At 44.5% G+C, this 18429-nt stretch overlaps 1 protein-coding gene across 3 annotated transcripts in view; it reads right to left on the bottom strand.

The window, feature by feature from the left end:
• LOC138350969 (poly [ADP-ribose] polymerase tankyrase-1-like) overlaps positions 1-13869 on the bottom strand; it is a 413045-nt gene extending 399176 nt beyond the window's left edge. For 2 of the 3 annotated variants that reach the window (XM_069302435.1, XM_069302445.1), the window contains exons 1-2: positions 13814-13869; positions 11873-13099 (exon numbers count right to left, since the gene is read on the bottom strand). In XM_069302435.1, coding sequence (XP_069158536.1) covers positions 11873-12628 — 756 coding nt within the window. In that variant the 5' untranslated portion in view covers positions 12629-13099; positions 13814-13869. The other variant, XM_069302441.1, reaches the window with a different exon arrangement.
• Between the last annotated feature and the right edge of the window lie 4560 nt (positions 13870-18429).

Here is an 18429-nt window from a genome sequence, read left to right as displayed (position 1 = left end):
CGAAACTTAGGCAGGAAAGAGAAGGGTGGGCCGACTGCATTTTCCTGAATTGCCAAAAAGCCTTTGACACAGTACCCCATAAAAGGCTGTTAAAAAAGTTGGAGCAACAGGCTACATACTCTCTGACCAAACTAAATTCCAAAGGGTAACGAAGGACACTACAGCCGAATTGAAAGCAAAGGTCAACAAACTGATCGAAACTGTGAATGCCAAGAATTCCGGACTCCACCTGCCAAAGATTATTGGGGAATATAAACCTGGATATGCGTATGGAAATGGCAAGACACACAAGCCTGGAAACCCACTTCGGCCAATCATTAGCCAGATACCCACACCCACGTACAGACTGGCGAAGCGACTCAACGGCCTGCTGACTCCTTATGTCCCTTGCGCCTTCAGCCTGAAGTCTCCAAAGGAATTTGTTGACTTACTGCGGGGTACACGGGCCACAGGGATAAGAGCCTCGTTGGACGTAGAATCCCTGTTTACCAACGTACCTGTGGACGAGACAATCGGGATGATAGCCGACAGAGTGTATCGTGATCCGGCCTGCACTCCTCTTGACATACCAGAAAACATTCTGAGGAAACTACTCCAAGCTTGTACTAAAGAGGCACCCTTCTTGAGCCCGGATGGGCACATGTATAAGCAAGTAGATGGGGTCGCCATAGGTTCCCCCCTAGGTGTCCTGTTTGCAAACTTCTACATGGGTACCATCGAGCAAAAAGTCTTAGTCGAAATGAACTTGAAACCGGCCATATACTGCAGGTATGTTGACGACATTTTTACACAGGTACCTGATGTCAGACATCTGCAGGAGCTGAAGAAGGCATTTGAGCAGAGTTCCGTGCTGCGTTTCACTTACGAGGTGGAAAAGGATGGGAAGCTGCCCTTTCTAGATGTAACAGTCATGGAAAAGAGCGGAGGTTTCCACACTGCAGTCTACACTAAGGAAACGAACATAGGAATGTGCCTAAATGCCAACAGCGACTGCCCAGACAGGTAGAAGAGGAGTGTTGTTAACGCTTATGTCGACCGTGCTCTCAGCAACAGCTCAGAATGGAAGCAAGTCGACAAAGAACTCTGTAGGGTAAGGCAGGTCCTAGTCAACAACAGCTTCTCCAATGGTTTCGTCGAAGACATCATAAGAAGGAAAGTGAAACGCAATGCAACCTCTGAAGAGACAACCAACACAACACCTATACCCCCTATTAGACTATTTTACAGGAACTTCTTTTCCACAGCTCATAAAACGGAGGAAAGGGTCCTGAAAGATATTGTTAATAGAAACGTTATCCCTACAGACAAAAATCAGAGGATACAACTGACGATTTACTATAAAACCAGAAAAACGGCCAGCCTACTCATGAGAAACTCTCCAGACACAAAGCAGAACGCTTTAAAAGAGACCAACGTCGTCTATGCCTTCAAATGCCCTCTTGGGGACTGTAAGCTCCAAAAAACCAGTATATAGGCAAGACAACAACATCTCTTTCTAGGCGTTTAACGATGCATAAGCAACAGGGCTCCATTAAGGAACTTATAATCTCTTCCCACAACCAAACCATCGCCAGAGAAATCCTAGTAAACAACACAGAAATCATCGATAGATACAGCGATAGCAGGCGGCTTGACGTTTGCGAGGCACTACACATCAAGAAGTCAACACCAGCAATCAACAGCCAATTATTGCACAACTATATTCTACCCACCTCAAGACTCCGCTCCAATATAGAAGCATCAAGAAATATGGACCAATAGGCTTTCTACAAACACTTCTATTCAATATCCATTGTTTCGTGTTCTGTCTTGTGTTGATGAAATTAATACCCTATTAATACTCTTGTTCTGTCTTGTGTTGATGAAATTAATACCCTATTAATACCACATCTTGTTCTGTCTTGTGTTAATGCCACATCACCCCTTCCACCTCACTCAAATGTAGATATAAAATCGGAGATGCGTAAGTTCTATTCAGTTGTGTATTTGTGAACTAAAGTCTTTGAAAATGTAATAAGTTTTACGAAACGCGCTCGTGTCGCGTCAGACTAATAATAAAAATGAATTTTGGAGAATTGATTTTTGATTTACCTCCAACAGTGAAAAGAAATGTACGAAAGATTGAGAAAATTCGTGTTAGAATTATTAATCTTACTTTTTCGGTCATATTTAATAATATATGTCTACAGGAAAGACTGCTACCAAAATATACTAATATATACTAATATATATATATATATATATATATATATATATATATATATATATATATATATATATATATATATATATATATATATATATATATATAAGACTTAACACTTCTCTTGTGTTCTTTAAGTCAGTCGAATTGATTGAATATTCCTTCTCGCTTGTTGGGTCTCTTAGACCTACTACCGTTATTTATGCTAGTTCGCACTTCAATGAGCTTATGGTCTGAGTATGAAGTATCTGAGATTGTAATGTCTCTGATTAGTTCATCATTGTTTGTGAATAACAAGTCTAATGTGTTTTCGTTCCTAGATGGTTCTATAATCTGTTGATTGAGCGAGAATTTGTCACAGAATCTCAAAAGTTCTCTGACCTGTAGTTAGTTATTTCCCGGGTCATTCCCTGCTATGATATTTGTGTTTGCCATTCTCCATCTTAGACTCGGTAAATTGAAATCTCCAAGGAAGATAATATCTGGAGCTGGGTTTGCTAGGTTATCAAGTATGTTCTCTATTTTGTGCATCTGTTCTGTGAATTCCTCAACCATTGTATCTGGCGGTTTATATATTAGAATAATAATTAGGTTTAGTTTCTCTACCTTAATTCCAAGTACCTCTACCACCTCATTAGTTGAGTTTAGTAGTTCTATGCATACCAGGTCCTCTTTAATATACAGACCTACTCCTCCATTTGACCTAGTTTTTCTATCACATCTATATAAATTATAATTTGAAATCCAGATTTCATCATCCATGTAATCTTTTGTATGAGTTTACGTGAATGCCCTAAATATTGAGTTTGACTAATAGGCCATTTATGAACTTAACTTTATTTCTTGACTTTGGCTTTAAACCTTGAATGTTTGCAAATATGAATGATTGTCCATATTGTGTGTCACTTCTGGAAGGTTTTGGTAGTTCTCCCTCCTCGTACGGAGGGAGAACTACCCTGTCAGGGTGTGTTGTTGTGGCAATGGTTTGTCCAGTTTTGGAAGTGATACTGGGGAGTGTGGTAGTCTCTGTGTAGTTGGGGGGTGTAGTATGTGTGGGCTTGATGACGAACCGGAGTCCAGTCTTGGGCATTTCCCTCTCTCCATCCGTACTCCTGCCACGTTTCTGCCTGTCTGTTTCTCCCTCTGTTTCTGCCTGCCTCTAAAAATATCTGAATAGTTCGAAATTACAAGAGATGAGGTCAAGAGGCACCTGTTGGATCTGGACGTGACAAAGGCTGTTGGCCCGGATGGAAACTCACTATGGGTATTGAAAGAATGTGCAGGAGAACTTTGCTTGCCACTCTCCATAGTGTATAGTAGGTCACTGGAGACGGGAGACCTACCAGAAATATGGAAGACTGCTAATGTAGTCCCAATATACAAAATGGGTGACAGACAAGAGGCACTGAACTACAGGCCAGTGTCCTTAACTTGTATACCATGCATGGTGATGGAGAAGATCGTGAGAAAAAAAACTAGTAACACATCTGGAGAGAAAGGACTTCGTAACAACCCATCAACATGGGTTCAGGGAGGGTGAATCTTGCCTTACAGGCTTAATAGAATTCTACGATCAGGTGACAAAGATTAAACAAGAAAGAGAAGGATGGGTGGACTGCATTTTTTTGGACTGTCGAAAGCCTTTGACACAGTAGCCCATAAAAGGCTGGTACATAAGCTGGAGAAACAGGCAGGAGTAACTGGTAGGGTGCTCCAGTGGATAAGGGAGTACCTAAGCAATAGGAAGCAGAGAGTTACAGTGAGGGGTGAGACCTCTGATTGGCATGAAGTCACCAGTGGAGTCCCACAGGGCTCTGTACTCGGACCTATCCTGTTTCTGATATACGTAAATGATCTCCCGGAGGGTATAGACTCATTCCTCTCAATGTTTGCTGACGACGCCAAAATTATGAGGAGGACTAAGACAGAGGAGGACAGTTTAAGGCTTCAAGAAAACTTGGAGAAGCTACAGAATGGTCAAACAAATGGTTGTTAAAGTTTAACCCAAGCAAATGTAATGTAATGAATATAGGTGTAGGGAGCAGGAGACCAGATACAAAGTATCATTTGGGAGATGAAATACTTCAAAAGTCAAAAAGCCCTGGGGTTGATATCATGCCAGACCAGTCCCCTGAAGCCCATGTCAAGAGGATAACATTAGCGGCATATGCAAAGTTGGCTAACATCAAAAACGGCCTTTAGAAAAATGTGTAAGGAATCTTTCAGAACTTTGTATACTACATATGTCAGACCAATCCTGGAGTATGCGGCTCCAGCATGGAGTTCATATCTAGCCAAGCATAAGACTAAACTGGAAAAGGCTCAAAGGCTTGCCACCAGACTAGTACTCGAACTGAGGGGTATAAGCTACGAGGAGAGACAACGACAATTAAATCTCACATCACTGGGAGACTGAAGAGTTACAGGGAACATGATCACCACATACAAGATTCTCAGAGAAATTGATAGGGTAGATATAGACAGACTATTTAACACAAGGAGCACACTCACTAGGGGGACACAGGTGGAAATTGAGTGCCCAAATGAGCCAAAGAGACGCTAGAGAGAATTTTTTTCAGTGCCAGAGTAGTAGACAAATGGAATGCATTAGGAAGTGATGTGGTGGAGGCTGACTCCATACACAGCTTCAAGTGTAGATATGATAGAGCCCAGTAGGCTCAGGAACCTGTACATTACTTGAGTGACAGTTGAGAGGCGGGACCAAAGAGCCAGAGCTCAACCCCCCGCAAGCACAACTAGGTAAGTACTGTAAATACAACTAGGTAAGTACCGATGATGATGAGGTGTGGAATATATAGTCATGCTCGAAGAGATGTCATTACATCTGTCTTACTTGGATTGAGTGATTTCCCCGTTCCCGCTTCTATGTCTTGAATGGGCGGATGTAAGCGGTAAACCTTATTTCTTTTAAGTTGCACAATAAATCACTACCTGGTAACGTACATAATCATTGCTTGGTAACTGAGAGAGATGCGAGCGGGAGGATAAAAGGTGCGAGAAGGGGCCATTAATTAATTACCACACGTTCACTTCCCATAACTTACACAGTTACAACCACTATATACATCAAAATGAACTCTGTGGATATTCGCTATGGTTACATGACCGACGAAGACTTTAACAACACAGAGTCGTGTATATTTTATGCAGTAAACTGCAGATCATGTACCCGCTATGGAATGGCGCAACACATTGCTGCTAAAAACCCTCATGCAACTGCATACAAGATATCGGTCTTATACAATCTAAAGAGGTGTGTGCCCTAAGATCGATCTGATCCAGATTCCACTCACCTCGTGCTAGGAGTAGGGAGAAGTCCATCCACTGTCACACTTGCAACACTGTATGGTATAGGTTACCCGTTGAAAAGAATGAGATTGCACAAGATATTATCACCAAATCTAGAGATTATTCCTTGGTGAGAAGATTGCACGAAGATACAGAAGAAAACAGACAATTATATTTTGCAAAAAGTATAGAAGAACTAGCAGTTTTTATTGAAAACTTCACTCCGATAAAACAGGTTATACTGCCATGGGAAATAGAGATGTCCTGTACTCGACGAAATGAAAAGTGTGAGAGTGAGTTTCTGCCAATCATTCAAAATTTTCAGAAGAGGTTACAACCATGCTCTGTTAAAGTTATTTTAGTCTGCAGTGACAAGAAAAGGATAGAGGAAGAGGAGGAGGAGGAGGAGGCGGCACAAAAAAGAGAACTCATCAGCAACTCTCCCATGAAGATATATATGTGTTACCCTCCTCCTCCTCCACAGCCACACACTCTCATGAAACATTATGCCTCTGTCTACTATCTTCGCAGAGTTACCGGCCCTTTAGGTTTACTCCTACACCGACAGTGTGCTTCACAACCTGGATGCCTGCACTGTGATGGTCAGCACCATGGTGGAAGATTTATGGTCTAGATACCCTTACGCGCGCCTTCAGCATCATAATATACCCTTCACAAACCACGTGGTGAGATTCGAGCGAGGCAGACCCGGAGATGTTGTACATGGCAAACCTCCAGGATTAAACAACTGCATCTATGATGATCCATATCTTCCTCAACTTACAGGAATGATAACGCAGTTTACCAACGGTAAATCTACCAAGATGAGGATGAAGAAGAAGAAGGAGAAGAAGAAACGAGAGGTGGAAATAAAAGATTTGGATCGAAACTACTACAATGGTCATTCAATGGATATGGCTGAGTGAGGGAGAAAATGTTTTACAATCCCACTGCGTAAAGCTGGTGAAATTATCAGGAAGAAAAATGATGAGGTCGTAGGATGTCCAATACTTCGAATCATTTCTCCGTATGGATTGGGGATGACATGTGGGCAGTATTGGAAGAGTTACAGTAGTCAATTGTGGGAGAGAGAGTATTTGCCTGAAATAATTAAGTTAGAGCCCAAGCTGAACAAGGCCAGGATTAAAATGTTAATGGTACGTCCTGTGAAGGATTCATGTCCAACCCTTACCCCATTATATGGTGTAACTACTTACAAGATTCGTGAAAGAGTAGATCACACTAACGTGATATATATATATATATATATATATATATATATATATATATATATATATATATATATATATATATATATATATATATATATATATATATATACACATATATATAGATATATATATATATGTAACTCTCTCTCTATCACTATCTGTGTAACAGCCTCAGTGCCTCTCTGTTTTCTCTCTCTTCCTCTATCATCATCTATACTAGAGGAAGGTATACATCCTCCATGCTAAAGCTCTTACCTCTCCCACACACTTTCCATCCCAAACGCTAAACACTAACAAAATATCATAGTGCGGAGACAACCTCCGATAGGAAGCCATGAGGAGGAGCCATTAACTTTCTCATACAGGATTGGCTACCACTCATCTACCTTCTATTGAACCGCGGCAGTTACTAACACAGGCTTTTTCTTTTTCTACACCTTTACCCCACCCACCAACGTCAATGTCCAGCGCCGATGGCGATGCCCCACGCCAACGGCGATGCTATCCTCTACACACACACACACACACACACACACACACTCCTTCTCCTTTCACATCCTGGATTGACAAACACTCATCCTATTGTAACGAGACAGTTATTAACTTACCCTTTTTTTCTTGTACTCTCTAACACATTTATAGCCCTTTCAACTCATACACCTACTCACCCTACATTGCATCACCCTTTCCACTCATTTTAATTCTTGAAAAACTCAAGGGCGCAGCAAAAACTCACGCTTTGAGTTTGCCAACGTTGATGCCCCCGCGCCAACAGCGATGCTAACCTCTCCACCTGGAATACCTATTGGGACACAGTCAGAACAGTTGTTCCAGGTGGACCGTATTGCTGTTGGCGTAAATCTCCCTAATAACACCAACAAGAATTGGGACTTTAACATGCATCATGCAGCGGTCTTCACCACCAACAATGCTGGGGACATTAACACATCATGCAGCGGTCTTCAACACCAACATTCCTGGGGACATTAACACATCATGCAGCGGTCTTCAACACCAACATTCCTGGGGACATTAACACATCATGCAGCGGTCTTCAACACCAACATTCCTGGGGACATTAACACATCATGCAGTGGTCTTCAACACCAACATTCCTGGGGACATTAACACATCATGCAGTGGTCTTCAACACCAACATTCCTGGGGACATTAACACATCATGCAGTGGTCTTCAACACCAACATTCCTGGGGACATTAACACATCATGCAGCGGTCTTCAACACCAACATTCCTGGGGACATTAACATATCATGCAGCGGTCTTCAACGCCAACATTCCTGGGGACATTAACACATCATGCAGCGGTCTTCAACACCAACATTCCTGGGGACATTAACACATCATGCAGTGGTCTTCAACACCAACATTCCTGGGGACATTAACACATCATGCAGCGGTCTTCAACACCAACATTCCTGGGGACATTAACACATCATGCAGTGGTCTTCAACACCAACATTCCTGGGGACATTAACACATCATGCAGTGGTCTTCAACACCAACATTCCTGGGGACATTAACACATCATGCAGTGGTCTTCAACACCAACATTCCTGGGGACATTAACACATCATGCAGCGGTCTTCAACACCAACATTCCTGGGGACATTAACACATCATGCAGCGGTCTTCAACACCAACATTCCTGGGGACATTAACACATCATGCAGTGGTCTTCAACACCAACATTCCTGGGGACATTAACACATCATGCAGTGGTCTTCAACACCAACATTCCTGGGGACATTAACACATCATGCAGTGGTCTTCAACACCAACATTCCTGGGGACATTAACACATCATGCAGCGGTCTTCAACACCAACATTCCTGGGGACATTAACACATCATGCAGCGGTCTTCAACACCAACATTCCTGGGGACATTAACACATCATGCAGCGGTCTTCAACGCCAACATTCCTGGGGACATTAGCACATCATGCAGCTGTCTTCAACACCAACATTCCTGGGGACATTAACACATCATGCAGCGGTCTTCAACGCCAACATTCCTGGGGACATTAACACATCATGCAGCGGTCTTCAACACCAACATTCCTGGGGACATTAACACATCATGCAGCGGTCTTCAACACCAACATTCCTGGGGACATTAACACATCATGCAGCGGTCTTTAACACCAACAATGATAAGAACATAAGAACATAAGAATAAAGGTAACTGCAGAAGGCCTATTGGACCATACGTAGCAGCTTCTATTTAAACCACCCAATCCCACTCATATACATGTCCAACCCACGTTTGAAACAATCATGGGACCCCACCTCCACCACGTTATGCGGTAATTGGTTCCATAAATTTCAATACCCTAATAATATCCCCTTCGTTGTGGCCTCTCATCCACTTGTAAACCTCTATCATGTCACCCCTAACTCTTCGCCTTTTCAGTGAAAGCAATTTAAGCTTTGTTAATCTTTCTTCATATGCCAGGTTTCTAATTTGGGTGATTAGCTTTGACATCCTATTCTGAACGCGTTCAATTATATTTATATACATTCTATAGTACGGCGAACAAAACTGAGCTGCATAATCTAATTGGGGCCTAATCAGAGCAAGATATAACTGAACAACACCAGGCGTCTTGTTACTAACGCTTCGATTAATAACTCCCAGTGTCCTATTTGCCTTATTACGAACATTTATGCATTGATTATTTTGATTATACATTCTTACTAATCATAACTCTCAAATCCCTTTCGCAATCCGACTTCGCAATCTCAACACCATCTAGCTCGTATCTTGTAACTCTATCATCATTATGTAGTCTCAATACCTTATATTTGACAGCATTAAACTGCATCTTCTAATTTTTTTACCATTTCAAAATCTATTTAGATCGTCTTGATAATGAGGTTTTTTCGTGTTTATTTCTCTCCCGATTTTTGTATCATCGACAAATTTGTAAATATTGCTGCGCAAACCTGAATCTAAATCATTTATATATGTTATGAATAACAGAGGTCCCAGGACAGCGAGAGAGCCGGTCGGCCGAGCGGACAGCACGCTGGACTTGTGATCCTGTGGTCCTGGGTTCGATCCCAGGCGCCGGCGAGAAACAATGGGCAGAGTTTCTTTCACCCTATGCTCCTGTTACCTAGCAGTAAATAGGTACCTGGGTGTTAGTCAGCTGTCACGGGCTGCTTCCTGGGGGTGGAGGCCTGGTCGAGGACCGGGCCGCGGGGACACTAAAAATCCCCGAAATCATCTCAAGATAACCTCAAGATAGCCATGCCCTAATCCAACTTAATATAGCACCCCCAATACCATGAGCCTCTGTGTTTGTAATTAGTCTTTCATGTGGCACTGTATCAAAAGCTTTGCTAAAGTCAAGGTACACAACATCACAAACCTTACCACTATCAACTGCCTCAACTATGCTTTAATAAAATTATAGCAAATTTGGTAAACATGAACGACCATTTGTAAAACCATTTTGTGAATCATTTGTTAATTTATATTTTTCAAGATGAAGACGAATAGTTTTTGCAGTTCTTACTAATTATTCAGTTAGTAAGATTATTCTAACTAATTATTCAGTTTGCAGTTCTTACTGATTATTCAAGAAACTTTCTCACAATAGACGTAAGGCTAATTGGCCGATAGTTTGAAGCAGGTGATCTATCTCCTTTCTTAAAAATTGGTACCACATTAGGAACCTTCCACGACTCTGGCACTCTGCCTTATTATAATGATGTATTAAATATGGTAGACAATGGATCGCAAAGGTCCTCTTTGCATTCTTTAAGCACCCTGGCAAACACTTCGTCTGCCCCCGGGGATTTGTTTGGTCTGAATTTCATGATTTGTTTAATAATATCATCCCTGGTAACTGCTAAACTAGTCAACCTGTCCTCGTCCTCATCGACATAGACTTGTTCCGCTGATGGCATAGAGTTAAGTTCTTCTTTAGTAAATACAGAGATAAAATATTTATTAAAAATACTACTCATCTCTTCGTCATTATCCGTTATCTGACCTGTCTTAGTTTTTAATGGACCTATCTTTTGTTCAATATAAATGAAAAAAAACCTTTAGGACTTGCCTCTGCTTGCCCTGTTATACGAAATTCATAGTTTCTTTTGGCTTTCCTTATCTCTTTTTAACATTTCTGACCAGTTATCTGGAGGTTATCTTGAGATGATTTCGGGGCTTTTTAGTGTCCCCGCGGCCCGGTCCTCGACCAGGCCTCCACCCCCAGGAAGCAGCCTGTGACAGCTGACTAACACCCAGGTACCTATTTTACTGCTTGGTAACAGGGGCATAGGGTGAAAGAAACTCTGCCCATTGTTTCTCGCCGGCGCCTGGGATCGAACCCAGGATTACAAGTACAGCGTGCTGTCCGCTCGGCCGACCGGCTTCCCATGTTGTACGAATTTTTGTTCTAAATTCACTTCCCCATTCTCAATCCTTTTGTACCAAGCTCTCTTTCTACCTATAAGGTTCTTCAGATCCTTTGTTATCCATTTCGGGTCATTAGTATTCGATCTATTCAATTTGTATGGTATACTACGTTCTTGTGCTCTGCTTAGAATATTTTTAAATAAGTTATATTTTGATTCCACATAGAACTCCCTTATAACATCACCCATCGCTGGGTTCACGTCTTGCTCCAGGACCGGCCCACCCCTTATGCCCAAAACTTTCCAATTTGTTTGACCCAAAAAAATTCTTAGGCTATTAAATTCAGCTTTTCGAAAATCTGGCTCTTTAAAAGAATTTTCTCCTATAGATCTATTCCATTCCACGCTAAATCTGATTTCTTTGTGATCACTGTTCCCTAGTTCACTCCATAATTTCGATGTCATTAATTTGTGTTTCCCTGTTAGTTAACACTAAATCTAAAATATTTTTATTTATACTAAGATAATATAACATGACGGGGCCTTTAACACATCATGCAGCGGTCTACAACACCAACAATGGAAGGAATGACATCAGAGGAGGGCTCCTGTTCAATCTAATGACAACAATTTTTACATTATTATCAGTAATATGTCCCATTTTCTGTATGACATTTGATGAAAATACATTTACTACTATATGAACAGTGAGGAAAGTGTAGTGAGAGCTGAGAGTTACTTGCCTGTGTGGCCTTGTGGCGTCTGGTAGCCCCAGTGTGGTCCATCTTCTGACTACTGCTGTCAGTGTGGCGTCTGGTGGCCCCAGTGTGGTCCATCTTCTGACTACTGCTGTCAGTGTGGCGTCTGGTGGCCCCAGTGTGGTCCATCTTCTGACTACTGCTGTCAGTGTGGCGTCTGGTGGCCCCAGTGTGGTCCATCTCCTGACTACTGCTGTCAGTGTGGCGTCTGGTGGCCCCAGTGTGGTCCATCTTCTGACTACTGCTGTCAGTGTGGCGTCTGGTGGCCCCAGTGTGGCCCATCTTCTGACTACTGCTGTCAGTGTGGCGTCTGGTGGCCCCAGTGTGGTCCATCTTCTGACTACTGCTGTCAGTGTGGCGTCTGGTGGCCCCAGTGTGGTCCATCTTCTGACTACTGCTGTCAGTGTGGCGTCTGGTGGCCCCAGTGTGGTCCATCTTCTGACTACTGCTGTCAGTGTGGCGTCTGGTGGCCCCAGTGTGGTCCATCTCCTGACTACTGCTGTCAGTGTGGCGTCTGGTGGCCCCAGTGTGGTCCATCTTCTGACTACTGCTGTCAGTGTGGCGTCTGGTGGCCCCAGTGTGGCCCATCTTCTGACTACTGCTGTCAGTGTGGCGTCTGGTGGCCCCAGTGTGGTCCATCTTCTGACTACTGCTGTCAGTGTGGCGTCTGGTGGCCCCAGTGTGGTCCATCTTCTGACTACTGCTGTCAGTGTGGCGTCTGGTGGCCCCAGTGTGGTCCATCTCCTGACTACTGCTGTCAGTAGGACGCCAGGACCACTGACTACTACTGTCAGTAAGACGCCAGGACCACTGACAACTACTGTCAGTAAGACGCCAGGATCACTGACAACTACTGTCAGTAAGACGCCAGGACCACTGACAACTACTGTCAGTAAGACGCCAGGACCACTGACAACTACTGTCAGTAAGACGCCAGGACCACTGACAACTACTGTCAGTAAGACGCCAGGACCACTGACTACTACTGTCAGTAAGACGCCAGGACCACTGACTACTACTGTCAGTAAGACGCCAGGACCACTGACAACTACTGTCAGTAAGACGCCCGGACCACTGACAACTACTGTCAGTAAGACGCCAGGACCACTCCGTCCACTGTCTCTGACGATTTTCTGGGATCAACTGTCAGCTGCTGCTGATGTTCAGGTCAGCATAGCCAGCCTGCTCCACTGTCAGCAGCTGCTGATAGATCTGTACACAAAGCCCCAATAGTCATCAACACAGGTCAACAGAGCCTCACTAGTCATCAACACAGGTCAACAGAGCCTCACTAATCATCAACACAGGTCAACAGAGCCTCACTAGTCATCAACACAGGTCAACAGAGCCTCACTAGTCATCAACACAGGTCAACAGAGCCTCACTAGTCATCAACACAGGTCAACAGAGCCCCACTAGTCATCAACACAGGTCAACAGAGCCTCACTAGTCATCAACACAGGTCAACAGAGCCCCACTAGTCATCAACACAGGTCAACAGACCCTCACTAGTCATCAACAAAGGTCAACAGACCCTCACTAGTCATCAACAAAGGTCAACAGAGCCTCACTAGTCATCAACACAGGTCAACACCGCTTCACTAGTCATCAACACAGGTCAACACAGCCTCACTAGTCATCAACACAGGTCAACAGACCCTCACTAGTCATCAACAAAGGTCAACAGAGCCTCACTAGTCATCAACACAGGTCAACACAGCTTCACTAGTCATCAACACAGGTCAACACAGCCTCACTAGTCATCAACACAGGTCAACAGAGCCTCACTAGTCATCAACACAGGTCAACAGAGCCTCACTAGTCATCAACACAGGTCATCACAGCCTCACTAGTCATCAACACAGGTCAATAGAGCCTCACTAGTCATCAACACAGGTCAACAGAGCCTCACTAGTAATCACTCACAAGTTAACTAAGTCAACACCAGTACTGGTGCTGGCTACACCTGGCCCGTTATCACTGACACAGGCAGTGTTGCAGCGCCACAGTTATCTGCTCTTATCATCAGTATCTCATGATAACAGTTGCTGGTCGCTACAATCTGCTGCCGTCACATTATCATGAACAATGTTCTTAGTTAAATATACAAGACAAAAGTCACTCCAGATTTTGTTAATGTTGTCCTTAACGTGTTCCCAACATTCCAGCAACATCCAAACGTGTTTTTACACGATTAAGTATCGGTGTTCCGGCCATTATGAGACGATAAGGAGGCTGGCTTGAGCTCCTTCCTCGTTACTCCTGGCTCCGGGTCTCGCTGGTCTGGTGGTGACAGTCCCAACACCATTATAGTGGTGCAAGATTGTTGGTGCAGCAGTTGAGTGTGTGACCACTATTGTAGTGGTGCAAGATTGTTGGTGCAGCAGTTGAGTGTGTGACCACTATTATAGTGGTGCACGATTGTTGGTGCAGCAGTTGAGTGTGGGACCACTATTGTAGTGGTGCACGAATGTTGGTGCAGCAGTTGAGTGTGGGACCACTATTGTTGTGGTGCAAGATTGTTGGTGCAGCAGTTGAGTGTGGGACCACTATTGTAGTGGTGCACGATTGTTGGTGCAGCAGTTGAGTGTGGGACCACTATTGTACTCGCCTAGTTGTATTCACCTAGTTGTGCTTGGGGGGGAGGGGTTGAGCTCTGGTTCTTTGATCCCGCCTCTCAACTGTCAATCAACTGGTGTACAGATTCCTGAGTCTACTGGGCTCTATGATATCTACATTTGAAACTGTGTATGGAGTCAGCCTCCACCACATCACTAAGACATTCCACCTGTTAACTTCTCTGACACTGAAAAAGGTCTTTCTAACATCATCACACACAGAGATCACACTAACGTGATGCATCAAATGAACAATAAAATGATGATGTTAAATGATGCATCACATTAGTGTGATCTCTGTGTGTGATGATGTAAGGGCGAAGAGGGAGAACGGCCTGTTGACATAGCTCGGGTGCAGGGGGGGGGGGGGGGGGGGGTTGTGTAAAAGCCTGGTTTGTGCCTCGGAGAGACTACGGGATCCAGTAAGTTCAGTAGAACTTCGGTTTCAACCCTTTTACCCTGTCGTAGCTCAGACGATTAAGGCAGTGTCTGGGATGCTCCCGGATGCAGGTTCGAATCCTCGTCACGGACCTTGTGGATTTGTTCGTCTTTCTAACGTCCTTGTGGCTCATTTGGGTACTCAGTTTCCACCTTTGTCCCCCTTATTCGCGTGCCATTCGTGTTATATAGTTTATCTTCTTCAACCCCTGTTAATTCCTTATAGAATTTTGTAGGTAGTGATCATGTCTCCTATTACTTTTCGGTCTTCCAGTGTCGTGAGTTGCATTTCACGCAACCTTCCTCGTAATTCATGTCTCTTGGTTCTGGGACTAACCTAGTGGCATACCTCTGAATTTTTTCCAACTTCGTCTTTTGCTTGACAAGGTACGGGCTCCATGCTGGGGCCGCATACTCCAGGATAGGTCTTACATATGTGGTATACAAGGTTCTGAATGATTCCTTACACACGTTCTGAAGGCAGTCGGATGTTAGCCAGCCTCGCATACGCCGCAGATGTTAATCTTTTCATGTGGGGTTCAGGAGACAGGTTTGGTGTGATATTAACTCCTAGATCTTTCTCTCTGTCCGTTTCATGGAGAACTTCATCTTTCATTCGGTATCCTGTGACTGACCTCCTGTTTCCACCGCCTAGCTTCATTACCTTACATTTACTCGGGTTGAACTTTAGTAGCCAATTGCTGGACCATTCATTCAGTTTGTCTATGTCCTCTTGTAGCCTCATACTTCCTGTCTTAAGGGACCATTAGCTAGTTTTTTAAATGTTATTCAATGTCAACAAATCTTTTTTGACTAGTTGTATATGAAAAGGGCTGCAATTGTTTCAAGTTTTAGAATTGCAGCCTAAATAGAAAGGGAGATTTTTTTCAACGAACTTTACTCATTTTCAAATTGAAATTACAACCACAAGTTTCAAATGAAATCATTTCTATGACACTCTTCTATCACGGAGCAGGCTGGCTATGCTGACCTGAACATCAGCAGCAGCTGACAGTGGTCCTTGCTTAATACTGACAGTAGTTGTCAGTGATCCTTGCTTAATACTGACAGTAGTAGTCAGTGGTCCTTGCTTAATAATGACAGTAGTAGTCAGTGGTCCTGGCGTCTTACTGACAGTAGTTGTCAGTGGTCCTGGCGTCTTACTGACAGTAGTTGTCAGTGGTCCTGGCGTCTTACTGACAGTAGTTGTCAGTGGTCCTGGCGTCTTACTGACAGTAGTTGTCAGTGGTCCTGGCGTCTTACTGACAGTAGTAGTCAGTGGTCCTGGTGTCTTACTGACAGTAGTTGTCAGTGGTCCTGGCGTCTTACTGACAGTAGTTGTCAGTGGTCCTGGTGTCTTACTGACAGTAGTTGTCAGTGGTCCTGGCGTCTTACTGACAGTAGTAGTCAGTGGTCCTGGCGTCTTACTGACAGTAGTTGTCAGTGGTCCTAGCGTCTTACTGACAGTAGTTGTCAGTGGTCCTGGCGTCTTACTGACAGTAGTTGTCAGTGGTCCTGGCGTCTTACTGACAGTAGTTGTCAGTGGTCCTGGCGTCTTACTGACAGTAGTAGTCAGTGGTCCTGGCGTCTTACTGACAGTAGTTGTCAGTGGTCCTGGCGTCTTACTGACAGTAGTAGTCAGTGGTCCTGGCGTCTTACTGACAGTAGTTGTCAGTGGTCCTGGCGTCTTACTGGCAGTAGTTGTCAGTGGTCCTGGCGTCCTACTGACAGTAGTTGTCAGTGGTCCTGGCGTCTTACTGACAGTAGTAGTCAGTGGTCCTGGTGTCTTACTGACAGTAGTTGTCAGTGGTCCTGGCGTCTTACTGACAGTAGTAGTCAGTGGTCCTGGCGTCTTACTGACAGTAGTAGTCAGTGGTCCTGGCGTCTTACTGACAGTAGTTGTCAGTGGTCCTGGCGTCTTACTGACAGTAGTTGTCAGTGGTCCTGGCGTCTTACTGACAGTAGTTGTCAGTGGTCCTGGCGTCTTACTGACAGTAGTTGTCAGTGGTCCTGGCGTCTTACTGACAGTAGTTGTCAGTGGTCCTGGCGTCTTACTGACAGTAGTTGTCAGTGGTCCTGGCGTCTTACTGACAGTAGTTGTCAGTGGTCCTGGCGTCTTACTGACAGTAGTTGTCAGTGGTCCTGGCGTCTTACTGACAGTAGTTGTCAGTGGTCCTGGCGTCTTACTGACAGTAGTTGTCAGTGGTCCTGGCGTCTTACTGACAGTAGTTGTCAGTGGTCCTGGCGTCTTACTGACAGTAGTTGTCAGTGGTCCTGGCGTCTTACTGACAGTAGTAGTCAGTGGTCCTGGTGTCTTACTGACAGTAGTTGTCAGTGGTCCTGGCGTCTTACTGACAGTAGTAGTCAGTGGTCCTGGCGTCTTAATGACAGTAGTTGTCAGTGGTCCTAGCGTCTTACTGACAGTAGTTGTCAGTGGTCCTGGCGTCTTACTGACAGTAGTTGTCAGTGGTCCTGGCGTCTTACTGACAGTAGTTGTCAGTGGTCCTGGCGTCTTACTGACAGTAGTAGTCAGTGGTCCTGGCGTCTTACTGACAGTAGTTGTCAGTGGTCCTGGCGTCTTACTGACAGTAGTAGTCAGTGGTCCTGGCGTCTTACTGACAGTAGTTGTCAGTGGTCCTGGCGTCTTACTGACAGTAGTTGTCAGTGGTCCTGGCGTCTTACTGACAGTAGTTGTCAGTGGTCCTGGCGTCTTACTGACAGTAGTAGTCAGTGGTCCTGGCGTCTTACTGACAGTAGTTGTCAGTGGTCCTGGCGTCTTACTGACAGTAGTTGTCAGTGGTCCTGGCGTCTTACTGACAGTAGTTGTCAGTGGTCCTGGCGTCTTACTGACAGTAGTAGTCAGTGGTCCTGGCGTCTTACTGACAGTAGTTGTCAGTGGTCCTGGCGTCTTACTGACAGTAGTAGTCAGTGGTCCTGGCGTCTTACTGACAGTAGTTAGTCAGTGGTCCTGGCGTCTTACTGACAGTAGTTGTCAGTGGTCCTGGCGTCTTACTGACAGTAGTTGTCAGTGGTCCTGGCGTCTTACTGACAGTAGTTGTCAGTGGTCCTGGCGTCTTACTGACAGTAGTTGTCAGTGGTCCTGGCGTCTTACTGACAGTAGTTGTCAGTGGTCCTGGCGTCTTACTGACAGTAGTTGTCAGTGGTCCTGGCGTCTTACTGACAGTAGTTGTCAGTGGTCCTGGCGTCTTACTGACAGTAGTTGTCAGTGGTCCTGGCGTCTTACTGACAGTAGTTGTCAGTGGTCCTGGCGTCTTACTGACAGTAGTTGTCAGTGGTCCTGGCGTCTTACTGACAGTAGTAGTCAGTGGTCCTGGCGTCTTACTGACAGTAGTTGTCAGTGGTCCTGGCGTCTTACTGACAGTAGTTGTCAGTGGTCCTGGCGTCTTACTGACAGTAGTTGTCAGTGGTCCTGGCGTCTTACTGACAGTAGTTGTCAGTGGTCCTGGCGTCTTACTGACAGTAGTT

This window comes from Procambarus clarkii, chromosome 5 (genome assembly GCF_040958095.1).
Source record: "Procambarus clarkii isolate CNS0578487 chromosome 5, FALCON_Pclarkii_2.0, whole genome shotgun sequence".
Lineage (NCBI taxonomy): Eukaryota > Metazoa > Arthropoda > Malacostraca > Decapoda > Cambaridae > Procambarus > Procambarus clarkii.
Note: the sequence above shows the minus strand (reverse complement) of the source record. Positions and strands in the feature narration are given on the sequence as shown.